Source organism: Anguilla anguilla, chromosome 10, assembly GCF_013347855.1.
Source record: "Anguilla anguilla isolate fAngAng1 chromosome 10, fAngAng1.pri, whole genome shotgun sequence".
NCBI classification, from domain to species: Eukaryota; Metazoa; Chordata; class Actinopteri; order Anguilliformes; family Anguillidae; genus Anguilla; species Anguilla anguilla.
This window is the reverse complement of record NC_049210.1, coordinates 26,992,433-27,019,888: the sequence shown is the minus strand read 5'-3', so window position 1 is coordinate 27,019,888 and position 27,456 is coordinate 26,992,433. Positions and strand designations below refer to the sequence as shown.

Below are 27,456 nucleotides of genomic sequence, written 5' to 3'. Positions count from 1 at the left end.
GGGTTCCCTTTAAGTTCAAATGTAGGCTAGTTTGAACATAAATTCTGAGGTGCGCAATGGCTTAACCATTTTACGCAGATGCCAAATTTGGGCAGTCCTCACCCATTTAGGGGGTATTATATTTACAGCTTTATAACTCCAGATGTGAGCATTACAGAGACTTTAAAAATGGCTTAAATGAAGCAAGACACTTGTACCACTTACAATAGTAACTTATATTATATTCATAATTTAGGTAGAAATAAAATGCCATGCAATTTTCTTGGTGTAAATGTAAAAATTAAGTTGTTCCCTTTCAGTTTGAAATGAAATATCGAGAGATCATGTTGATATAACCGGTAGAACTATACATGATCATAAACTCCTTGACCACAAGTTTGCTAAATCTGTGGATGATATGCGGAACTACCACAGATCTATAAAGCAAGAAGTCAGTAATTTACCCTGGTGTCCCTTAGTGTCTTGAAATCTATCAAAAATGTATAAATGGAGAATTGGTGAAAATCATTACACAATCATATTTCACTCCAAATCAATTGTTTTGACTCATGAAACTCACTTTTGTATTATTTTCAAGAGGAAAATACTTTCATCTTTTCATCAGTATAAGTGTCTAAGCTATGTAGGGGTCCAAAAACCTCTCCAAAATGAATAAAATGCTTTCTGTCCATTATAAAGAATATATATTTGCCTTTTGTGATGGTTTAAGATTACACATTGATATCATATTAAAAATAATGCAAAAACATTGCGACACACTGTGATACACATACAGTGAGCACCATAATTCATTGGACAGTGACACATTTTTTGTTATTTTGGTTCTGTACTCTAGAACTTTGAGTTTGAAAGAATACAATGACAATGAGGTTGAAGTGCAGACTGTCAGCTTTAATTTGAGGGTATTTTCATCCATATCGGATGAACTGTTTAGAAACGACAGCACCTTTTGTACATGAGTCCCCCCATTTTAAGGTACTACAAGTATTTGTTGAATTGGCTTCACAGATGTGTTTCGGTAGGCAGGTGTATTCATTTGTGTCGTTAGTGAATGCAGAAGAGAGCTGCTGATGTCTAGTCTTGATTCTAGACTTTGCAATTGCCTGTAGAGATTGTTGTTGGAGTGTGACAACATGAGGAATACAGCAGTGTTGATGCAAATTAAGCTGGCTGTCATAAGGCTCAGAAATGAAAATCAATCAGTCAGGAGCATTGCAAAAACCCTGGGCATGCCCAAGTCAACAGTTCGGTTCATCATTAACAAGAAAAAAGCAACTGGTGAACTCAATTATGTCAAAAGACCCGGTAGACCGAGGAAGACCACTGTAGTGGATGACCGGAGAATACTCTCTATGGTGAAGAAAACCCCCCTGACAACAGCCCACCAGATCAAAAACACTCTCCTGGATGCAGGTGTAGATGTGTCAAAGTCTACCATACGTAGAAGACTACACCAGCAGGACTACAGAGGGTACACTACAAGATGCAAACCACTGATAAGCCTGAAGAACAGAAAGGCGAGATTACAGTTTGCTAAAAAAGCACCTGAAAGAGCCCCAAGAGTTCTGGAACAAAATCTTGTGGACAGATGAGACAAAGATTAACATGTACCAGAGTGATGGAAAGAGGAAAGTGTGGAGAAAAAAAGGAAATGCCCATGATCCAAAGCATACCACCTCATCCGTGAAACCTGGTTGAGCGGGTGTTATGGCTTGGGCCTGTATTGCTGCCAGTGGAACGGGCTCACTTGTCTTCATCGATAATGTGACTGCAGACAGAAGTAGAACAATTAATTCTGAAGTCTACAGAAATATTTTATTACATTACATTACAGGCATTTAGCAGACGCTCTTATCCAGAGCGACTTACACAACTATTTTACATAGCATTTTTACATTGTATCCATTTATACAGCTGGATATATACTGAAGCAATGCAGGTTAAGTACCTTGCTCAAGGGTACAACAGAAGTGTCCTACCCGGGAATCGAACCTGCGACGTTTCGGTTACAAGTCTAGTTCCTTACCCACTGTGCTACACTCCGTCCTATATCTGCTCAGGTGAAACCAAATGCCTCCAAACTAATTGGACGGCACTTCATCATGCAACAAGACAATGACCCGAAACATACTGCTAGAGCAACAAAAGGGTTTTTGATGGCCAAAAAGTGGAAAATCCTTGACTGGCCAAGTCAATCACCGGATCTGAATCCAATTGAACATGCATTTTTCATGCTGAAGAGGAGACTGAAGGCAAAAAGTCCCTGAAACAAACAGGAACTGAAGATGGCTGCAGTACAGGCCTGGCAGAGCATCGCCAGGGAAGATACCCAGCGTCTGGTGATGTCTATGCGTCGCAGACTTCAAGCAGTCATTGCATGCAAAGGATATGCGACCAAATATTAAAAATGATTACTTTATTCTACATTATGTTATACTGTCCAATATTTTTTGATGCCCGAAAATGGGGGGGACTATGTACAAAAGGTTCTATAATTTCATCCGATATGGATGAAAAAACCCTCAAATTAAAGCTGACAATCTGCACTTCAACCTCATTGTCATGCCATGGTATCCTTTCAAACTCAAAGTGCTAGAGTACAGAATCAAATTAACAAAAAATGTGTCACTATCCAATGAATTATGGTGCTCACTGTACCTAAATATGTAATCATTCACTGTTTTTCTGTACTCAACAGTATGTCATCTTTTGTTGCATGGGGATGGGAAGACAAGTTACTATTATGATCACTTCAAGGGAAAATTTATGTTCATCTAGCACAAAGCAGGACACAGTAAAGTATTTCTATGCCCTAAGTGAGAAGTATTGCCCATGGTGCTAATGCCCCACGTTATGTACAATAAGATTACAATAAAATAATACTGGAAATTTTCTTGCTTCACGGTAAATCAGTTCATTAAACGTAACCATATTGTGCTTTCAAGTGTGTATTCGATGTTAGTTTGGGCTTTTTGTTTAAACAAAACCCCCATATTACAAGTAAGGTAAGACGGTTTTGCTCCTAAGGTGAAAATTTTTGTTGCCATTAGGGGACGGGGGGGGCTTTTCTGCTTTTTTCCTCCATTAAGCACTCGGCTAGCAAACTAGCCGGTTAGATAATTCAACCTCCTCCTTGCTGAGCAGAGGTTTTTTTGTGTGGTTTTTCAACCCCCCAGGAGCAAAATATTATTGTAGTTAGATAGTTTGCCCGTATTGTTACATGAAAACATTAGCTGTAGTTTATTATAATATAATGGTTGTATTCTGTTGTCAAATAAACAAAATATTTCCTAGTACAGGGGTTCCTTCTGTCATTGCTGTTTTGCAAAACGCTAGCTAAGTTAAGCCGCGTTTCCACCGCAGGAACTATACCCCGGAACTAGGAACCTTTTGAGGAACTCAGTGCGTTTCCACCGCAGGAACTAGGGTCTAAATTTAGTTCTGGGGGCTCGGGGGGTAGTACTTTCCGAAAGTACAGGAACCTTTTGGGTGGAGCTTGCAGCGCTGAACATTTCTGATTGGTCGAGTACTCGTAGCGTTTGTGTTGTATTTATTTTCCGCCATTACCCGCCATGTTTGAAAATATGCAGCGGCAAACCAATTTATTTTCATAATAACTTCAAATCAAACTTGTATGTTATGCGGCGCAGTAGCCTACTTTTGGTTATAGCCTATCAACGTCTTGGAATTATAACGTGTGCTCTTCTGTTCTTTTCTTGCTTTAGTATTCGTTTTATAAAATGCTAAGCATTCGTGCTGGGACAGCATATTTAAGTAGGCTACCAAAACATTCAAACGGATTAATTCGGTTGCTGAATATTTTCTTCCGGATTTTCTTTGTTAGCCCGTTGTAATTGACTCAAAACGTTTGATACAGTTATGTGAGGTATGCGGTAGTTCTGCATAATTAACATTGGTGATACAGTACAAGCAAACTGGAAATCACCTTCCGCACTTTTTATCCGGGTAAAATATCAGGTTAATTCTAGTAATCTTCCCTTTAGCTTTTTCAGACTGCCGTAATTTTACTCAATTTTACTGCCATTTTTCAATTCCACGAAAAGACCAGGAAGACTATGGACTAATTTATGGTGCATGGTTCGCATCTGGAGGGCACACTTCGCTGCTCGGCTAGCAGTAACTTCGAAGGAAAGCAAACGGTGGCTGTACCACTACTAATTTACATTTTCACGCAAGTCCGAGTTTTCGTTCTATTCTTGTCATTTTGCGATTAGCCTATATGGAATTGACGACGAGAAAGTAATAAAACAGCTAATTGTTTACAACGTGTGCATGTTTTCTGCTGTTAATAAATGTGTTTGAGAGGATATATGAAAATAAATAAATACAAAAGTAACCATATATAGTCATTGTTGGTAACCCGTTGTATATAAGTGGAATAAACCCCTCCGGGCTGTCCCGGTTATTAGAAAATAATGTAGGCTACTTCGGTGGTAGTATGGGGTTACAGAAGAAATCATATGACAGATGGACCGACGACAACGTCAGTGGGCTAATTTGCCTAATCTTCGCGGTACTTTAGACCCCGGTGGAAACGCAGACAACCATTGGCTGAAGGAACCTTTTAGTTCCTGGTAAAGTAGTTCCTGGGACTGAAAGTTCCGGGTAATTTTGGTGGAAACACGGCTTTAGTTAATTATGACCAGAGGGATTCCACTCCGGGTAGTTCTTTTCAGTGTTATTTATTCAACGCTTAACGTTAGATAGTTAAAAGTGCCTAATTGTTATTTATTTATTTTTTCACTTCGGTTTCTGCTGCTAGTTGTCCGGAGCCACCCGCACACTTTTAATTTGAGGGTTTGGTGTCTCTGTCTCTGCATTTTTACATACTAACATTAGCTGTAGTTTATTATAAATTTATTCCAGCTGAATTTTGGCTGTATTTTGTTCTGAGATATAATTAAAATATTGCCTAATATGTGTTCCTTCAGTCATTGCTATTTAATATAAAGCTAGCTAAGTTAGTTTATTATAACTGGAGTGATTCCACTCCGGGTAGTTCTTTACCTTGTTACGAATTCAACACTTAACATTAGATAAAAGTGCCTTATTTATTTATCTCCAGTTTCTGCTGCTAGTTGTCCGGAGCCACCTGCATGTTTTTTTAAATTGTGGTGTTAGTACTTCCATTTCGGCAGTAACTTACTCTACACATTGGGGGAGAGAGGGTGATAGTTAGGGGCTAAAAATGTGGCCAAAGCTGTGTGAGGGTTGCAGGATGTTCACGCTTATGAAAAGCGTTTTCCAGGGCGAGTTTGTCTTCCACCATTGCCAACTGGTTGAGCACCTTGAGAGCAAGATTTTTGATCTTGAGGGCCAGCTTGCTGGACACCACAGTTCGCAATTAGCAGAGTTCCAAGAACTAAGTAGTGTGTCTTTAAGGATTTGGTGTGCACACTACAGCTGTTAAGGGGGTAGAAGCCAGAGCAGGCAGGGAGAGATAGTTGGGTGATGGTGGGGCACAGTGGTAGAAAAGGATGAGAACACCAAAAGGGCGACATCTCCTGAGGTTGTGGTGTCCAAACGATTCCAGCCCTTGCAGGAATTTGATCTGGCCCTTGACCCTGAGAGTGGGAGGACTGAGGAGCCACTGGGCCACCCAGGTGGCCACATCCTCTCAGAAAAGGGAGTTAGTGATAGTGGGGGAATACAATTATTAGTGGGGTAGACAGCTTAGTCTCTTCGCATGAAAAGGAGTCTTGTACGGTATGCTGCCTGCCTGGTGCCCAGGTAGGAGATCTCCTGGAACATGCGGACAAGCTCCTGGCCAGAGCGGGGAGGGATCCAGTGGTCATGGTTCACGTAAGAACCAATGACATAGGTAAGGGTAGGTTTGAGGTTCTGCGGGACAAATATGTGGAGATAGCAGAAAACATTAGGAGCCGAACCCCCACGGTAGTTTTTTCTGCAATACTACCGGTACCACATGCAAGTAGGGGAAAGCTAAATTGTATTTGGAGGTTTAACACTTGGCTACAAACCTGGTGTAGGAAAGAGGGGTACAGGTTTAGGAGGTACTGAGACTACTTCTGGGACAGCGGTGACCAGTACAAGCACGACGAGATGCACCTGAACCTGAGGGGTACTGCTGCACTGGGCCAGTGTATGCTTAAGGTAGCACAGGATTATTTAAACTAGGGACTTAAGGGGCAGGGAGGTCAGAAAGTGAAAAGGGTAGGAAAGTGCAGATTGCCAGGATGGAAGCTGTCAGTGCTTCCTATAATAGTGTGAACACTAATGAAGTCTTGTTAAAGTTGTAGTAAAGATGACTTGAGATGGTGGGGGTGAGGGAACAGGAGAGGACGTGTAGAAGTTATAATCTGAAATCTCTTTGCTGCTTCTCATGACTGATATTATTGGGTGACATAGCTCAGGAGGTAAGACCGATTGTCTGGCAGTCGGAGGGTTGCCGGTTCAAACCCCACCCTGGGCGTGTTGAAGTGTCCTTGAGCAAGACACCTAACCCCTAACCCCTAACTGCTCTGGCGAATGAGAGGCATCAATTGTAAAGCGCTTTGGATAAAAGCGCTATATAAATGCAGTCCATTTACCATTTACCATATTGTCCTTCTAATGAATGTGTCGTCCTTCATTTTTTGATTAGTTATTTCATTTTAAATGTCTAACGTTAGAAACAAAGACCTATTTTTTAGTGCAAGTCCACATAGTAGTACAGTTTCCGGTTTTTTCTTCGATTTCGTTTCGCGGCAAAATCGAGAAAAAGCGAAGCAAAACATTCCGTTAACTTAGCGTTGAAATCGAACAAACTAACTTCTGCTAGCTTTTGTTTGATTATCGGTGTAATAATGAGGTGCATTGTACCAGGCTGTTATAATGCCCCCGTTAAACTTGCCTTGAAAGCACATTTTCATAGTTTTCATAGTCTGATTCCTGTAATCAGACACCCCAACATAACAGCCGAAGAAGTTCACAAACGAGGACTAAGGGTATGCAGCGACTACTTTGAAGGCACCGACTACCTAGGCGACCGTCTGAAGCCTGGAGCTGTACCCATCGTTTTTCCATCATTGGTCGAACCGCTCAAGGTAGATACAATGCGGACTGGCTAACGCTATCACGTCTGTCTGTGGTACATAGGATGTCTACCACCAGTTGCCGTTTGTCCTGGGAATAGCCTGTGGTTCTGTTGAGGGAATATATTGATCTAATATATTCCTTTATATAGCATTTTTTAGGCCAGGCGTTTTATTCTGATCAAGTGTCAGGCCTGGCCTGAGAATCTCTCCTCACTCAAGGGCATATGTCACTAGTGGGTAATGTTCTTTTGCCAGTTAGATAAGACCTGATAAAAACAGCTAGTCAAGAGGTGAAATAAAATACAAATTGTGTGCTAACTTACTGACACCTGAAGACACATCACAACACCTCTTGCGGGTATCGAAAATCCAAATATAGTATGTGCTAAGGAATGCGTGTTGATTTAAACACCTAATTCTATTTAAATATTGAGTTATTGATCCAATCATCTGTTTTTATAAGAGATTCTTTGTTATGCAAAGCAAGCTTTTTGGAATTTGGAGAGTCAGCGCGCCCCAAGATTGTTGTGCATATGACAGATTGTTATGTAAACACGACATGATATCTCTCTAAAACAATGGCCTTATGACGCACTATAGCTGACTCTTAAACTATGTCAAAAGTAACTAGCCATCTGCGTATGCACTTTCGATCAGAACGGCAAAAGAACACGCCCTTATCCTTGAATGTATAAACTGTGAAATTTTGGGGGACGAGTTTACAGCACTTCAGCAGAGAAGGGGGATCCATGTCTAGGATTCCACTCAGATTGTTTATTGTGGATCCATAATAAATTCTGTTGAACTTTGGAACTGCTTCCTCTAGATTTCACAAAGTTCGAATTCACAAATTCTCAAATTAGCCAGCTCTTCTTCTGTGTATTCCGGCTCGAATCGATAGGGCACCACAATCCCATGATCAAAAACAAAATCTTCTTCGTCCTCAGACATTTTTGGTTTCGCTAGCTAGTAGTCATACAACACTATTTCTACGACTAACCTAATGTTATTGTTTACAGGTACTCCCACATCAGAAGTCGCGCAATGATATGCATCCTCAAGTTCGACACTAAACTGCCTGGGTCTATTTCCTGCATTTGTAAAGGAGAACAACGTGTGCAACAAAACAGCATAAAAAAAAAAAAGGGCGACACATTCACTAGAAGGACAATATCAGTCACGAGATGCAGAAGTGTTATAAAGTGTAATTCCCCTTTGAATACTAGAAGTATAAAAAAATTACTTTTTGGAACTTGAGGCTGCTACAAATGGGGGGGGGGGGGGGTTATGATATAGTTGGGATTACAGAGACATGGCTTGTGGATGAGGATGGGAATGAATATAATATAGAAGGGTTCAAACGCATTAGGAAGGATAGATCCAGTAAGATAGAATTTTAATGTGGAGAAAATTCCAGAAATTGACCAGCTCATGCCTAGTGAGGATATTTATTTGGATAAAGCTCATAGGGAAACATGAAAGGAGCCTTACGGTAGGAGTGTGCTACCGGCCACCAGCTTCAGACAGTAGTGCGAACGCAATTTGGAAAAATGAAGCTTGTCAGGATTGTGAGACTATTATTATGGGTGACTTCAATTACCCTGCTATTAATTTGGAAATGATGACAGGACAAGGAAAAAGTGAGGAATTTTTGGCACAGTATGTCAATCAGCCCACAAGACGGAAATCAGTTCTGGATCTGGTGCTCTGTAATGATCCGGACAGAATTTGTAGCTTAGAGGTAATTCATACGGTGGCCCTGAAGTGCAAAACAACAGCAAGTCAGAAAACACACACCAGCAAGTTCAGAAAACACCAGCAAGTTACTAACACACACCAGCAAGTTCAGAAAACACCAGCAAGTTAAAAAACACACACTGGCAAGTTCAGAAAACACCAGCAAGTTAGAAAACACACACCAACAAGTTCAGAAAACACCAGCAAGTTAAAAAACACACACTGGCAAGTTCAGAAAACACCAGCAAGTTAGAAAACACACACCAACAAGTTCAGAAAACACCAGCAAGTTAAAAAAACACACAAGAAAGTTCAGATGATTCGAGTCATGTAATTGCACACATTGGTGCTTATTTATATATATATATATATATATAAGGACATTCATATGACGTAATCTTGGATATGCTCTCAACTTTTCACAACATTAAAATGAGTATGCGCACCCTAAAAATGCACTTAAAGGAAGCAGGGCTATTCAGAAGAAAAAAACTACTCAATGACTGATGCAAGAAATGCCATTCTGACGGAGTTACGTGGACCAGGACAGTTGTTTGGCTATCAAACTATGTGGCGTTTTTAGGGTGCGCATACTCATTTTAATGTTGTGAAAAGTTGAGAGCATATCCAGGATTACGTCATATGAATGTCCTTGATTAAAATCAGCACGAATGTGTGTGGGGTGAGCGATATGGCAAAAATATCATATCACAATTTTTTTCAGGCATGATCACGATCCACGATATGATCACGATTCTTTTTCATGTTGGTATTTAAGACTATTTTGCAAGTGAATGAACAGTGCAATCAAACTAATATCCATATTTAAGAAAACATTGCCTTTCAAGGGAACAAAACCTAAAAGAAAAAGAATAACAGAGACCATTTGGGCCAAAGTACCAGATTTTAATCAAGTGCAATTCTGCAAAGTATTAACATTCAACAATGCTTTCTCTTGAGGTGATTAAAAAGGTTTGTCATGTTGCCATCCGATGTACAAACATTTTCTTTGCAAACTTTGCAAATAACGGTGTTTTGTGCCATCTTGGTTTTGGAAAACTCAAACCAGTTCCATATCACAGACGTCAAAATTTTTTAGTGACCAACTCCGTAGTGTCAGCCATGCCGCTATGTTGTCAAATAAACAAGCACGAAACCGTCCAGACCCACGGCGCACCTGTTCTAACTATATAGCTAGCTAGAGTGAGAGCACCTATTATCGACCACCTGAAGGGGGGGACGTATTTCGACCACCTTAACCGATAGTGTATTTACTTCATATTTATTAGAGAGAACTGGACATCGTTACCTATTAAAATGTAAATCCTGTAAAAATACACATAAACTGTCTAAATGTAAAAAAAAGAAAACAACTTCATACATATACATGTAGTTATATTAATACAGTCTTATTTACAGTATCAACTTTAAGACAAGCAACACGCTCTGAATTATCTCATCGCGACCCATTAAAAGTAATGGTGCAGACGTTGCCTAATTTCGAACTGCTTTCCTAACAGCTATTTTGCATCCTGCAACTTGGCTTACAACTGTGAATATGTACGGATTCCTAGACGTGCTGATAGTGACCACACTTTCTCATATTAATCTCAAATACGGAAGATAGGGTACATCTACAGTATGCTAGCAAATTTATGTCAAGTTCCATTCATTTATATGGGGTGGTCGAAGGTTAGGCAAATTAGCCCACTGACGTATGAAAAAGCGACGTTGTCGTCGGTCCATCTGTCCTATGATTTCTTCTGTAACCCCATACTACCACCGAAGTAGCCTACATTATTTTCTAATAACTGGGACAGCCCGGAGGGGTTTATTCCACTTATATACAACGGGTTACCAACAATGACTATATATGGTTACTTTTGTATTTATTGATTTTTATCGATTTAATCACCTGAAATTGAAATATTCTTCCGCAGCCGTTTGGGCATATTTTACCGTTGTCAAGCAAAACTGTCGTTGGTAGTTGAACTTGGACCGTTGTTATGCAACAAATAGGATATAACAGGCCAATAGTCAGATTGTAACTGTTTTATATATCCTCTCAAATACATTCATTATGTTTTTATGCGAACATTCAGTTTCATGTCTTGACATCTGACGCGACAATGCATTCACATTCCACAAATAAATGGCAACAACAGCAGAAAACATGCACACGTTGTAAACAATTTGCTGTTGAATTGATTACTTTCTCATCATCAATTCCATATAGGCTAATCACAAAATGACAAGAATAGAATGAAAACTCGGACTTGCATGAAAATTTAAATTAGCAGTGGTACAGCCACCGTTTGCTTTCTTTCAAAGTTACTGCTAGTCGAGCAGCGAAGTGTGCCCTCCAGATGCGAACGATGCACCATAAATTAGTCCATAGTCTTCCTGGTCTTTTTGTGGAATTGAAGAATGGCAGAATAAAATTACGGCAGTCTGAAAAAGCAAAAGGGACGATTACTAGAATTAACCTGTTATTTTACCCTGATGTAGGAAAATTTTGAGACTCCTCATGATTGAGATGACGTCACATGTTAAAGTTAGGGTATTCCCATCAATGTTGATCAAACTGTTTCCTCCAAACTCTCGATGCTGCATGATAAAAATATATCACATGTATAACTATACACTAATATAGTCAATATGTAATCCAATAAACCTATATCAGTAGTTGCAGCTAAGCTTATGGAAACGCAAGAAACCACAGTATCCACTGTAGAAAAAAAGCAAACGCAGAAGGCTTAAAAAAACCATACTTACTCAGCAGAAAACTAACACAACGTTATTGCCAAGTAAAAATGCTAGAACGCAAATATTTTTCCAAAACTAACACAACGCTATTGAAGTGCTAGAAGACAACATTTTTACAGTGACCCTTATGTAAACTGAATATATATAGAAAAGTACAGGAGGCTACAAATCCTGTAACTTAAAGAAACATTACAGAATGAAGACTAAGATTTGTATAAAGGAAAGTTGGGGCAACAGTTCACAATAATGTTATCATCTAAAGAACAGAAAATCATTGTGGTGCCAAAAAGGTCAGATCCACCCAAGAGCAGGAAAATCAAAATCATTGTGGTGCCAAGAAGACCAGATGGCTGGTATTTTTAGAAATGTGTTAAGGGGAGTTGTGGGGTACATTTGTGTATAAAATGTATGTGAAACTGACAATCGAGGTTCAATTCTGCAGAGTTGATCCGGCTTTGTGCACCTGTGCAATAAAGTCTAAGTTTTCTGAAGAGCTTGCTGCTGTGGTGTCTTTTCCCTCGTGAAGTAGTTTTCTACAAATTAATGATTGGACTTTGAATTCTGTCGGTTCCTAGACACGACAAAAAGTGCGGAAGGTGATTTCTAGTTTGCCTTTACTGTATCACCAATGTAAATTACGCAGAACTACCGCATATCTCACATAACTGTATCAAACGTTTTGAGTCAATTACAACGGGCTAACAAAGAAAATCCGGAAGAAAATATTCAGCAACCGAATTAAACAGTTTGAATGTTTTGGTACGTAATATGCTGTCCCGGCACGAATGCTTAGCATTTTATAAAACGAATACTAAAGCAAGAAAAGAAGAGCACACTTTATAATTCCAAGACGTTGGCAGGCTATAACCAAAACAAGGCTACTGCGCCACATAACATACAAGTTTGATTTCAAGTTATTATGAAAATAAATCGGCTGCAGATTTTTTTAAATGGCGGTTGAAATAAAACACTGCAAGTAGTCGACCTATCAGACATTTTCAGCGCTTGCGCTCCACCCCAAAGGTTCCGGTACTTTTGGAAAGTACTACCCCCCGAGCAGGGACTGTTTTGGGGGTAAAATAAAGTCCCCAGAACTTAATTTAGACCCTAGTTCCTGCGGTGGAAACGCACTGAGTTCCTCAAAAGGTTCCTAGTTCCGGGGTAAAGTTCCTGCGGTGGAAACGCGGCTTTATTTGCCGGCACAGAAAAAAAATCGTGAAAGTACTGAATAATACATTTTAGGTTTGGCTGAGAAAACAACGTTGGATGCCTTGTATGTGTGGTCAGTGCAACTGATAGAATGTGCAGTTTCACTGTAGCCCGATACTCCTGATCTCTCTGGAAAGGCAGATCGTGGAGACATTTTAATCGTTCACGATCTAATATCGTCATATCGCCCACCCCACTGCAATCGAATCGTTTAGGCTCATTTTCTTTCTCCCTCGAGTAGCATGTCGCCACTTCCTATTTCCCGGTCACCCAGAGTGAAAGACTGTGCGTCCAATCAGTGATGAGGAATACTTGTTTCAATTCGTACCTACCCTTTCCGTTTTCAGCAAACTTGCTGATGTGTTTTTTAACTTGCTGGTGTTTTCTGAACTTGCTGGTGTGTGTTTTCTAACTTGCTGGTGTTTTCTGAACTTGCTGGTGTGTGTTTTTTTTAACTTGCTGGTGTTTTCTTAACTTGCAGGGGATGAATGAGATGAACACCTGTTACATGAAAGAAAGGGGAGGTGAACACTTATTTTTTATATAAGAAAGTGTAAGAAATCTGTCTCTGATGCCAATATGTCTGCTGGCCACACATTCCCTTGATCTTATCATTATCACAATACAGTTGGTACAATGGTAGAATAGCGACCGGGAGTGAGAGATTGGGAACCATTCAAGTCAACAACGTGCTAATTCAATCACAACAGGACAGCCAATACACTATGGCCTAATTGATAGGTGTTACAAAAACTGACTACATCCGTCTTGGTATGTGTATTCAACACTCCTGATCAAAGCTTCGAAAACAAATAAGAAGCAGCCTCTGGAAAGGTTTGTGGTTCAGTCGGACTCTGCTGAATCCAAGGTGTCATTCGTGCGCTTTGTCACTGCCGGTATTGGAAATAAACTTTGTACATTTTCATCACGTTCGAGAGATGTCCTTTTTTTTCCTTACAACTGGCGAGCCACCCAGCGAGGAATTCCGGAAAAAAAAAAACCGGGGACACTAAGGTAAGAAACGCGGTTTCTTCTTTTATACTGCTGGTTTGTATTTTAGGGAACCCCCTCGTTTAAAAAAACCTAGAAAGGAGTTTTAAGGACTGGGACAGTTTGTTTGTTTTCACCATCATTTCATACTAGCAGTAAGAGTTTTAATTCCGAAGCACTGGAATTAAGAGTAACTGGAACGTGCCCGACGGAGTGTGGCACTGTTGTAACTTGTAGATAGAAGTAGGCCTAAAGTAACTGGTCTTTAGAATCCCGAAGCACCGGGACCTTCATGCTAAAATAGTATTCCTAAAGTAACTGGAATCCTCAACCTGTGTCCGAAGTACAGGAACAGGGTAGCTGTTGTTTATCTTAAAGCAACTAGATAACGCAACGATTAGAACATAGACCTAAAGTAACTGGTCTGTAGAATTTATTGGTTCCGAAGTACTGGGACATAGATTCTTAAATTGGGTGTACTCTGAGTAGTAAAAACTATTCTAATATCTATAGCTAACTATAAATTAGAGGATGGAAGACCTTGTGGTTAGGTACATTGCTAAACATGGCAAGAGCAGTGTGCTTATGTAGGAAAATTTTAAGACTCCCCATGATTGAGATGACGTCACATGTTAAAGTTAGGGTATTCCCATCAATTTTGATCAAACTGTTTCCTCCAAATTCTCGATGCTGCATGATAAAAATATATCACATGTATAACTATACACTAATATAATCAATATGTAATCCAATAAACCTATATGAGTAGTTGCAGCTAAGCTTATGGAAACACAAGAAACCACAGTGTACACTGTAGAAAAAAGCTAACGCAGAAGGCTTAAAAAAACCATACTTACTCAGCAGAAAACTAACACTATATTATTGCCAAGGAAAAAGGCTAGAAGGTGAATATTTTTCCAAAACTAACACTACTTTATTGCCAAGTAAAGATGCTAGAAGGCGAATATTTTTCCAAAACTAACACAACGCTATTGAAGTGCTAGAAGACAACATTTTTACAGTGACCCTTATGTAAACTGAATATATATAGAAAAGTGCTAGAAGGCGAATATTTTTCCAAAACTAACACAACGCTATTGAAGTGCTAGACGACAACATTTTTACAGTGACCCTTATGTAAACTGAATATATTTAGAAAGGTACAGGAGGCAATAAATCCTGAAACTTGTATGCCTAAAGAAACATTTGAATATATATAGAAAAGAACAGGAGACTATAAATCCTGAAACTTGTATGCTTAAAGAAACATTACAGAATGAAGACTAAGATTTGTATAAAGGAAAGTTGGGGCAACAGTTCACAATAATGTTATCATCTAAAGAACAGAAAATCATTGTGGTGCCAAAAAGGTCAGGTCGACCCAAGAGCAGGAAAATCAAAATCATTGTGGTGCCAAGAAGACCAGATGGCTGATATTTTTAGAAATGTGTTAAGGGGAGTTGTGGGGTACATTTGTGTATAAAATGTATGTGAAACTGACAATCGAGGTTCAATTCATTACATTACATTACAGGCATTTAGCAGACGCTCTTATCCAGAGCGACTTACACAACTTTTTTAACATAGCATTTTACATTGTATCCATTTATACAGCTGGATATATACTGAAGCAATGCAGGTTAAGTACCTTGCTCAAGGGTACAACGGCAGTGTCCTTACCCGGGAATCGAACCGGCGACCTTTCGGTTACAAGCCCAGTTCCTTACCCACTGTGCCACACTCCGTCCTGTTCAATTCGGCTGAATTGATCCGGCTTTGTGCACCTGTGCAATAAAGTCTAACTTTTCTGAAGAGCTTGCTGCTGTGGTGTCTTTCCCCTTGTGAAATTGTTTTCTACAGATTGGCGATTGGACTTTGAATTCTGTCGGTTCCTAGACACGACATTTGGGGGCTCGTCCGGGATACGAAAAAGGGATCGCTGAAGCTCCCGGCTCCTGGAGACAGAGGCAGAGGGTACTAGCCCCTTAAAAAGCCGCGCAGCTTATCAAAAGGTAAGAGTATTTAACTATTTGTTTCGGACTGGGGCCCTGTCCCCTCTGACCTCCTCTCCATGAAAGCTGGGAGTGAAATCCTCTCGTAAAACTAACCCGGACACTAACACCGAAAATTGAGGGGAAGAAAGCAGCGAGCTCTTCAGAAACGTGCGCAGCGAACCGTGAGTGAATTGAGTGTGGTATGAGTAAAAGGACGACATATATTGTTTTGTGGCAAGGTGTGCTGGAACTAGGAATAATGTTTGAATACATTGTTGCTGCTGAAGATTTACACTGTTGCTGTTGTTTTGTTGCAAAGTGTGTTGGAACCGGAACTAGGAATAATATTTGAATATATTGTTGCTGCTGAAAGGTTTACACTGATGCTGTTGTTTTGTTGCAAAGTGTGCTGGAACCGGAACTAGGAATAATATTTGAATATATTGTTGCTGCTGAAAGTTTTACACTGTTGCTGTTGTTTTAAAAAGAGGTGCCAGAGACTTGGGAGGAGAGAAACCCAAGAAGGGCCACCTGCAAGAGCTCTGGTACAAGCGTTTTTGGGAAAAACACTGTCCTCTGAGGTATAAAGTAAGAGAAAAAATATTGTTGGTAAGGTAAAATATTGTTAAACTGTGTTTATGCTTAGATTAGATGCTTGTGCTTGCGCGGAACTAACGTTGTATTAAGGCAACTGAGGTAAAAATTGTGATTTATGTGTATGTACAACTATAAAGGAAAAAGGGGGAAAATAAGTAAAGAAACGTGAAGTGTGTAGAAGGTATAAAACGGGGGAAAATAAAGGTTAAATATATAATAATATCTTTAAATAGGAAAATAAAAGTATTAGCCTCGGCTGAGAATAAAGGTTATATAATAAAAGGTTATATAATAAAATATAAATAAGAAATAGAATAAAAGTATTAAAATAAACATAAAATAATGGAAAAGGGAGAGAAAACGCCGGTTGAAATAATCACGGGAAAATATCTAAATGTAAACAGGAGATAGAACATATATCAGAAAAATGGAAAAAAAGAACTAAAAGAATGGCGACAAAATGGCCTAAAGGGGGTACGTTTGATAGGGAAATATGCGATCAGATGGGAGGGGTAATAGCAAATTATAGAACAGGAGACAAGTCAGAAAAAAGAAAGCTAAAAAGAGAACAGGAAAAAACAATTTTAGGATGGTTTAGGTCCGCTTCCCTAGAAAAATATGTAGGAATAAGGGGTCACAGTGAAATAATGACTCCTCCTCCGTATGCCCCGCAGTCATCGGGACATACGGTAATAAAAGAGAAAGGCTTGTATCCAATAGGCCCGGTAACATCTGCAGTGACAGTGTGTCCAGTAGTAAAAGGACAGGTTCAGATACAAGGGTGGGTAGAACATGAGGAAAGTGAGGAACAGCTCGGGATAGAGAGAGCGCGTCTCGAGGAAGAAAAGGGAAAAATAGAAAAAAGGGTAACAGAGCTAAGGAGAGAGTACAAGGAAGTGGAGGAATTAGAAGAGCTGTTAAAAGAAAAATATAACCAGGATGATGAATACCATAGCCGGTTAATAAAAAAGGCAAAAGAGACACTGAGAAAAAACAGCGAGCGTCTAAAATATGCCAAAAGCCTGAACAGGTGGGGTCAAAAAGGGACGGGGAAACACATAAAAAACGCGAAACTGCGGGGTGGGGAAACATTAGATGGGAAAAGATCCCGTATAACACGTGGGAAGAGCTGAAGCAAAAAATTACCAAGAGAACAGATTCCCGAGATAAACATAAGCCAAGTTTAACAAAAAGCACTACAAATAAAAAGCAAATCCCCCAAGCAGAATAAAAATTAGAATACAATGAAGGGGAGGAGGAGTTGAGAGGGACCTGCACAGGTGGGGGGGGACTTAACTGGGCGATATCGAAACGTAAGAGAAAGACCGCCAACCCGGCGTAACCCAGCAGCAGAAGGATATAGCCATAATGCTAAAAACCCCAATACCATAGCACCATTGTTGATTAGGGAAGGGGGTGTACCCTGATACATTCCCTGGTCCACCCAAGATATGCATAATGTAATAACCAATCTCCCTGATTTGCAGAATGGAGCGAGCCACTGGATCAGGGTGCTGGAGGAGGAGACGACAGGCCGGATCCTGGATGTGGGGGACCTGAAGGCTCTCCTGGGAAAGGTTGTGGGGATGGAAACAATGCTGGACATATTTGAGCAGGCTGGCTTTGACAGAAACCATGCCCAGTCTCCAGCAGTGGACGGTGGGCCGTTTGATAACGTGCGTGGGGTTGTTTGGACTGCTCTGCGAGCCCTGTATCCCACACGACCGGACATAACGACCTTAACGGTACCGCCGTTAAAAGACAATGAACCACCGGCAACATATATCCACACGCAGTTGCGCAGGTGGAGATTGATAACTGAAAGGGACGTACAGGCAGATCCCATAATGACCACCCTCTTCCGCAAAGCCATCCGGGAGGGGATGTCACAGGAAGTGGGGCGCCGCCTCGATGAGGTGGTGGGACTGAACACCATGACACACAGAGAATTTGTGGATCTTGTGGTGCACGCTGTAGAAAGGCAGCGGAAAGAGGGGGAAAAGCTGGAAGATCAAACAAAAGACATTCAAAGGAAGCTACTGCAGTTGCAGCTGGAGGAGCTGAAAGCCAAAGAAAAAAAGGCGAGAGAAATAAAAGAACTGGATAAAGAGAGAGAGGCGAAAAAAGTGGCATCTGTGAAAATACAGAATATGGACAATGAATTCTTTGACTTTGAAGCCACCCCCCCGCCTGAACCATGGAGCAGCCTGATGGTGCCCCAGCCGACGGTGACCTACAACTTCTCCGGCATCCCTCACCCAGTGGCCATGCAAGGTAATATGAAAGGGGCGGGCCACAACCGGGTGGGAATCAAATGGGGGGAGGGCCAGGGAATGGTGGTCAAAATAACCAGTGGAAAGGGCAGCAGAATATGCAAAATAGAAATTGGAACCAACAAGGCTTTCCTAATCAACAGAGACAGGGCCCCATAGTTTGCTATGGATGTGGGCAGGAGGGGCACATTAAAAGATGGTGACCAAACACCCAAGGGATGTACCCAGGTAACCAGGGGCCCTGGGTACCTAATCAGCCTCAGCAATCGCAGGGTTACCCCAACTTGGCCCCACCTCCCCAGGCTAGGCTACCATATCAGAGTGGGGGACCTGTAAATTACCAAGGTGCCCAATAGGGGTGCCCAGAGAACCCAGGCAGAGTAGGGCAGCATGTAATGATAACAAACGGGCCAGAACAAGAACCTATAATAAATGTACAAATCGGAGGAAAAATTTTCCCTATGATGATAGATACTGGAGCAACATGTACATGCATTAGGAAAGAATATGCCTCACATCTGCCACTGTCGGGAGAAGTTATTCAAACAGTAGGGTTCTCTGGGAAAACAATGTTAAGCCCGACCACAAAACCGGTATTAATAAAGATAGGCGCAAAAGAAGCAAAATTAGAGGTAGTAGTATGCAAAAATTCCCCCATAAGCCTTCTAGGAAGAGATGCAATTCTGGCCTTAGGACTAAAATTAAACTGTGAAGGAGGGGGCATAGATTTAACAGGAATGTACTATATGAGAAGTGAAAACCTCCACATGGCAAATGTATATTGGGTAGGGGATATTAAGACACAAGTAAAAGACCAAGTATGGAGCACTTGGCAAAAATATGTTGAGGCTCAGATCCCGCAGGCAACTGAGCCAGAATATGACTTACATTGTACTATGAGGTTTGATCCCTACCAGGACCTAGATCTAGAAAGAGAGTGGAGTAAGGGAAAAGGAGAAAGACAGTATTTGGTGTCAACTGCGCTCCTGATAGGACAGGAAGGAGCAGCATTAAACATAGAAAGGACCCCATGGATTGAGCAGTGGTTTCAGGAGGAACGTGCGGCCCCACACATAACGTTAAAAGTCAATCCAGGCTACCAAGCTAAGGACTTAGGACCTATGGTTAAGAGAGCAGAAGAGCTCCAGTTCGGGCCAACAGAAAATTATTTAATTTGGTGCACAGCAGATCAAAAAATGATCAAAATTATGGTAAGTGCTCAGATGTGGGGAAAGCCCCAAATGGTGAGGGTACCGTGGGAAGAGGGTACAAAACGGGAGAAATCTGGAGAAAATTTGGGCATAGAAGAACATTTAAACCAATTACCAAGTCAACTATGGTCGCAACATGACACTGATGTAGGTAAAGTGAAATCAGCAAACCCAGTTGAAGTGTACTTAAAACCAGGCTGTAAAGGTCCATTTAAATTACAATATCCTTTAAAAAGAGAAGCAGTGGAGGGAGTGAGAAAAACCATAGAAGGTCTGTTAAAATCAGGAGTGCTTAGAGCAACGCAAAGTCCATATAATACGCCTTTATTGCCTGTAAAAAAAGCAGATGGGGAAAAATGGAGATTGGTGCATGATCTGAGAGCAGTAAATGATGTAGCGCAGGAAATGATGGCAGAAGTGCCTAATCCTCATACTTTGTTAACCAATGTTCCTCATACTGCAAGATGGTTTACAGTGATAGATCTGTGTTCTGCGTTTTTCAGCGTTCCTTTGGCCGAACAAAGCCAAGAGCTGTTTGCCTTTACATTTGAAAACCGGCAATATACGTACAACAGAATGCCGCAGGGGTTTAAACATTCGCCGCATGTGTTCAACCAAGTGTTAAAAGATGACTTACAAGGTTTGGACCTCAAAAGTGTGGTGTTGCAATATGTTGATGACTTATTACTATGTGCAGATACAAAAGAGCAGTGCATAAGCAACAGCATGAAACTGCTGGAGAAACTGGCAAAGGGGGGACACAAGGTGTCCAGGAAGAAGCTGCAGCTCTGCTCTCAGGAGGTGGAGTACTTGGGAAGAGTAATCACGGCTGGCGGGCTATAGGCATCCAATTGGTGTCGTACAGGGTGACTAATGCAGGAGCCAGGCGCCAGACGGGTGATTCCAGTTTCCGGTGGACGCTGTCACAGTCCAGGGAGACGGGGAGAGCGGAGGGACTGCAGGCACTGACACCATTCCAGGGAGCAACAGCACCAACAGTGCCCCTGCGGGTCCAGTACGAGAATCGCAAGCCGGCTTTCCAGTGGAGTGACATGCAGACCGCGTACTCTGGATTGGAAGATATACCAGGAGCCCACCAACTACGAGGACTGCGGCAAATCATCGTGCTATGAATCAACGTGTTAAGAAACTGTGTATGATAACTTTGTTGGGTCACTTAGAATAATATATACAGCTTTGATATGTATAATCAAATTTTGCGACTGGAGAGAGTGTTGGAGGAACCATGGGAACAACGTTACATTGAGGAATCTGATACATTTGGATGCTGCTATGGCAGCAGGGGATGTGCAGGCACCCAACGTAGTGGTGCACACCCAACGCTGTCTGATGCTGAGAATAAGAATACAGCGAGGGGAGTTTTTCAGGGCCATGAGGTTTGACCCCGAAAGGGGGGAAATGTAGGAAAAGTTTGAGACTCCCCATGATTGAGATGACATCACATGTTAAAGTTAGGGTATTCCCATCAATGTTGATCAAACTGTTTCCTCCAAACTCTCGATGCTGCATGATAAAAATATATCACATGTATAACTATACACTAATATAATCAATATGTAATCCAATAAACCTATATGAGTAGTTGCAGCTAAGCTTATGGAAACGCAAGAAACCACAGTGTACACTGTAGAAAAAAGCTAACGCAGAAGGCTTAAAAAAACCATACTTACTCAGCAGAAAACTAACATTATATTATTGCCAAGGAAAAAGGCTAGAAGGTGAATATTTTTCCAAAACGAACACTACTTTATTGCCAAGTAAAGATGCTAGAAGGCGAATATTTTTCCAAAACTAAAACAACGCTATTGAAGTGCTAGAAGACAACATTTTTACAGTGACCCTTATGTAAACTGAATATATATAGAAAAGTGCTAGAAGGCGAATATTTTTCCAAAACTAACACAACGCTATTGAAGTGCTAGAAGACAACATTTTTACAGTGACCCTTATGTAAACTGAATATATTTAGAAAAGTACAGGAGGCAATAAATCCTGAAACTTGTATGCCTAAAGAAACATTTGAATATATATAGAAAAGAACAGGAGACTATAAATCCTGAAACTTGTATGCTTAAAGAAACATTACAGAATGAAGACTAAGATTTGTATAAAGGAAAGTTGGGGCAACAGTTCACAATAATGTTATCATCTAAAGAACAGAAAATCATTGTGGTGCCAAAAAGGTCAGGTCGACCCAAGAGCAGGAAAATCAAAATCATTGTGGTGCCAAGAAGACCAGATGGCTGATATTTTTAGAAATGTGTTAAGGGGAGTTGTGGGGTACATTTGTGTATAAAATGTATGTGAAACTGACAATCGGGGTACAATTCGGCTGAATTGATCCGGCTTTGTGCACCTGTGCAATAAAGTCTAACTTTTCTGAAGAGCTTGCTGCTGTGGTGTCTTTCCCCTTGTGAAATTGTTTTCTACAGATTGGCGATTGGACTTTGAATTCTGTCGGTTCCTAGACACGACACTTGAAGAGATAGGAAACCAAGACGCACCTTACGAGTGGGCATCGTCTCAGTTTGAAAACTATTCGAAATTACCTAAAAATAAGAAAGGGAAGATTGCTACAGCATTGCAAGCGATTCTGGCATCTTACAAAATGACTAAAAAGAGATTAGACGTTGTAGAGATAGAAAACCATACTCTTCAACAGCAAGTAACAGAGAATGCCGTTACTCTTAAAAGTTATAAAGCGAATACCACACTTAACATGGAGATTCAAATAAAGCTGAGGCAGGAGGTTGCACAGCTAGAAAACAATAATCAGAATCTTGTGTCGTCACTAGAAAACACAGTCAATGACTTGAATCGTGCACAAGCGGTGTATGATTACTTGATTAGTAAATGTACCAATCTGACTCCCAGAACTCCCACTAGCAATTCAGACCGTGTAGGAAAATACAAGAGAGCAGTAGATATCATGCAAGGACACACAGCAGCGGTAGGGGTACCCCTTCCTGAGGGATTAATGGCTGAATTAGACAATGAGGATGATAAAACCAACAATTTTGGGGGGAAACCTGCATGGGATAATTGGGATAGCTATTCGGATTACACAGTTAAGTTTCCTATGGCCCTAGTACATTCAACCACTACTATTCAGCCTGGGGAGGGGGGGCAGAGGGAACGCTCAAGTACAACTACTACACTTAGGCCTCTCTCACCTGGTGACATTGAATCCCTAATCAAGAACATTGGTTACTTTGAGCCTTTTAAGAGAGACCCGCTCAAATTCATTGCATCACTAGAACGTGCGGTAGATCTACACAGACTTACTGATGCTGATGCTTATGTCACACTAATTGCATGCCTTCCACACACCTTAGCTAGAGCGCTTTCTACTGATATACAGAACAAAAATGCAGACAAAGCTAGCAGGAAGAAGGCACTACTTGAGGTCCTGGGAACTCGAGAGATAGATTGGGAAAGAATTAGGGAAGTAGAAATGCAACAGGGAGAACACCCAGCAGCATATGCTTCTAGATTATGGGAAGCTTTCTCTGACTATAGTGGTATGCCACATTTAACCCAACAAGACCCTATTTTCAAGTCTACATTGATTGCACAGAGTGACACATACACCAGAGATGCCTTAACACTTCACATAGACTCCCATACCCCATACACAGAAATAGTTACAAAAATGACTCAACTTTACAACTCCAAAAACAACAGGTTGGCGCATAAGAAGAGAAATCCAGTAGCTGCAGTTGGAGGAAGGTCTCATAATAATAGTTCACATAAGACTGTGTCATGGAGAAATGAAGGATATGTGCCAGATTACATTAAGCAGCAAAGAGGAGAGAGGCCATTACCCTATAATTTGGATGGAAAGTTTGTTTGTTATGCATGTGGAAAGGAAGGACACATAGCTAAGGAATGCAAATCTTTTCACAGTAAGGGTCCTAACCACTCAAGTTTGAGCCAGACACTCAGTAGTATACAGTCAGCAATAACAAAACTGAGTGTAGAGAATGTTGATTTGCAGGCAGCTATTTCTAAAATGAAAAGCAATACCACTTCACACTCAGCATAGGGGTGTCAGGCCTCCGTGCTGCACGTGGCACCTTTGTCACGTGATAGATGGGGTAGACCAATTACACAGATCGCTGTTGGAGGCCGATGCGATAATTGGTTAGTGGATAGTGGTGCTTCTTTGTCCTTAATCCATTCTAATGCAACCCCTAGTCACGTAACAGGACTATCACAATAGAAGGCTTTGATGGTACTATGTCTCTGGCTTCCCAATCAGATAACCTTACCTTTGACATTGGCAAAGACAGGTTTAAAGACAAAGCTTGGCTTAGTGCAACAGGAGATGGTCGCAACATTTTAGGTTCAGACATCATGAAAAAGCGTGGTTACATTATAGATTATGGCAACAATTGCATTTGGCGCAATACTGAATTTAATGATGAGTTTGTGGAGATTTCCGATATCCATGCAGTGCATGCCATTAAGAAGTCGGAGGAATATGACTTACATACATTGTTGAGAGTTAACAATGCAGATTTGGAGGAAGTGTTAGCAAAACATAGAGGTGTTTTCGCTAAAAGTAAACATGATTGTGGGCGTATAGATCGTGAAGTCATGGAGGTGAATATACAAGGCCGTGATCCTCCGTCACTCCGCCAATATAAGTACCCAGAGGAAGCAAACCCTTATATTCAATCTACGATTGAGTCTCTTTTGCAACAGGACGTCATACGACCCTGTCTCTCACCAGCAATGGCTCCCATATGGCCAGTTCGGAAACCAGAAAATTCCTGGAGGCTTTGTGTTGATTACAGAGAACTTAATAAATGCACCCCTACCTGTGCTCCAGTAGTAGCTTCAACACCAGATGTACTAGCATCCCTGATACCTGAAGCAAATTATTATTCAGCATTAGACATTTCTAATGGATTTTGGTCAATACCATTGCATCCAGACTGCCAGTACAAATTTGCATTCAAATTTAAAAACACACAATACACATGGAATGTTTTGCCTCAAGGTTTTGCTAGTTCACCCACACTCTTCCATCAGTGTCTAGCCCAGGTGTTAACAGCTTTCTCCAAACCTGAATGCCTTATTCAGTATGTTGATGATTTGCTGTTGCAGACTGCTACCAGAGAAGAACACATAACCTTACTGGCAGAATTACTCGGGCTGCTTGAAAATGCAGGACTTAAATTAAATCCCAAAAAAGCACAGCTTCTCAGATCTGAAGTCACATACTTGGGTATCAAAGTAAGTAAAGGGGGGCGCATGCCTGACCCACACAAAGTAGACCATCAAGAGACTACCTGTTCCGGTGTCTGTTACTGCTCTGCGGTCATTCTTGGGGATTGTGGGATTTTGTCGCGTTTATTGAACGCTTTGCAGACATAGCCAAACCACTGAATGGGATACTAACTGGTAACAAAAAGAAAAAAGATTCTTTGGACTGGGGTCCGGAACATCAAACAGCATTTGAGACACTGAAGAATGCTTTAATTCAAGCCCCTGCTTTGCGAAACCCAGATCGTTCTCAACCTTTCATTTTACAAACGACAGCTACCGAAGAAGCGTTATCAGCCGTCTTATTACAAGATGTTCAGGAAACATTACGTCCAATTGCCTATGCGTCCCGTGTTCTCTCCCCAGTTGAGAAGGCTTACAACTCATGCACACGCCACTTACTTGCCGTCCATTGGGCAATGTCCCACTTTGAGTATATATATGGTTTTAATGAAGTGATCTTACATACTCCTCACACACCCCTTCAGATGTTGCTAACTGGTAAGGTAAAAGGAGTGTCTAATGCTAGACTGGCTAGATGGACACTGGACTTAGGCTCTAAAAACCTAAAGACCATATACAAGCCCTTGACAATGTTACCCCGCACACTTTTGTATGAAGGCATACCACATACATGTGAAACTGAAGCTGTCCTTTGCACAGATGGAATTTTTGAAGTAAAACCTATTGAGGGAGCAATTGATGTTTTTGTAGACAGGTCTCGTTATTGGCTGGAGGGTCAATACAGAACTGGTTTTGCCATTCACTCAGAACAAGCTGATTACTTGTATCAATGCCCACCACATTTTCCAGCACAGAAAGCTGAAATTGTGTCTGTTCTACAAGCACTCATGATTTTCTCTGATTGTTCACTAAACATTTACTCAGATTCAGCTTGTAGTTGTAGTTAATTCCCTAACAGAATACTTACCAATTTGGAAAAAAAGGGGCTTCACAAGTGCTGATGGACAGCCCCTAACTCATGTTGGACCAATACAATCTCTATGGTCAGCTGCGAGCTCCAGTAAACACAGATATGCTCTACTCGAAGTAAAGGCACATCGAAAGAAAAGACTCTCAAAACACGGTGATTCTAATCGAATAGTTGATGAACTGGCAAAAAGGGCTGCGATAGATGGCATTGTTTATACAGAAGCTCCACACACACAGCCTGTCTCAGCAGTAACCAGTATGGAACCAATAGATGTACGAAGTGCACAACAGAATGATCCAGACCTATGCCAAATAATCAGATTAAAACAAGAGAGTAAGCTCATAACAGAAGGTCCATTTTCCAAATGGAATGTACATCTGGATAGTGCAGGATAGTATTCTACTGTACAAAACGGCAGATAGTGTGGCATGGGTTCCACCATCAGGATTGCGTTCAGATATTCTATATCACATCCACAATCAAGGGGGGCATCTAGGGGCTGAAAAAGTTCAAGATCGCCTGAAAGGCATGTTTTGGTGGCCAGATATGGACAAAGATGTAAATACATACTGTTTGAACTGTTTAGTTTGTGCCCAAATGAATCCCTCACACATCAAAAAGAAAGGACGCTTAAGACCCACATGTTTAGCTGAAGGTCCTTGGACAAACCTCCAGATAAACTACATAGGTCCATTCCCCCCTGCTAAAGGAGGTTACAAATACATACTAATGATTGTGGACACATTCACCAAATGGATTGGAGCTTTTCCAATTAAGGCAGATACAGCTCTGGCCACAGCACGGGTATTATGGGAACAGGTATACTGCAGATGGGGATTACCTCTTAGCTTGGAAAGTGATAGAGGCACCCACTTCACAGGACAAATACACTCAGATATAGCCAAACTCTTAGAGATAAAACATCACCTGCACATCACCCACAAGCATCTGGGGGAGTTGAACGCACCAATAGAACATTGAAGATGTCATTGAAAAAGATGGTACTGGACAATGGTCCAAATTGGGCACAAAACCTTCAGAGTATTTTAATGTCCTTGAGAGGTGTTAGTCATAAAACCACTGGCTACAGTCCATATGAATTGATGACGGGAAGAAAAATGCGGATGCCAGAACATTTGTGGTTAGAAATGCCAGGACCCCTAGCAGAGGGGTGGAATACAGAAATATTTCTAAAACATCTGTGCTCATCTCTCCCCACTATTTATCATCAAACTGCACAACAAATTGGATTATGCCAAAAATACAACAAAATGTATTATGACAAAAATGTGAAAGAACAGAAATTTGAGTTGGGAGACGAAGTCATGATAAAAAACTATCATCACAAAGGTCCATGGTCAGCCAACTGGAGAGGACCATGCACTGTGATGGATA

The 27,456-nt window shown here is 41.0% G+C and overlaps 1 protein-coding gene across 1 annotated transcript; it reads left to right on the top strand.

Moving 5' to 3' along the window:
* Positions 1-15,859: 15,859 nt before the first annotated feature.
* On the top strand, positions 15,860-20,968 carry LOC118206552. Its single transcript, XM_035379358.1, has 5 exons — positions 15,860-15,922; positions 16,243-16,342; positions 17,839-18,625; positions 20,533-20,654; positions 20,765-20,968. The coding sequence occupies exons 3-5, from the start codon at positions 17,938-17,940 to the stop codon at positions 20,966-20,968; spliced, it is 1,014 nt and encodes a 337-aa protein (XP_035235249.1). The 5' UTR covers positions 15,860-15,922; positions 16,243-16,342; positions 17,839-17,937.
* Positions 20,969-27,456: the final 6,488 nt, after the last annotated feature.

What these genes read in the sequence shown, in the direction of transcription:
- LOC118206552 (XM_035379358.1), top strand. Translation starts at nt 17,938, where the DNA reads ATGGAAACAATGCTGGACATATTTGAGCAGGCTGGCTTTGACAGAAAC. An exon ending in TCACCCAGTGGCCATGCAAG is followed by an intron (nt 18,626 to 20,532) that starts GTAATATGAAAG and finishes TACTATGTGCAG; the next exon opens with ATACAAAAGAGCAGTGCATA. An exon ending in AGGTGGAGTACTTGGGAAGA is followed by an intron (nt 20,655 to 20,764) that starts GTAATCACGGCT and finishes ACGCTGTCACAG; the next exon opens with TCCAGGGAGACGGGGAGAGC.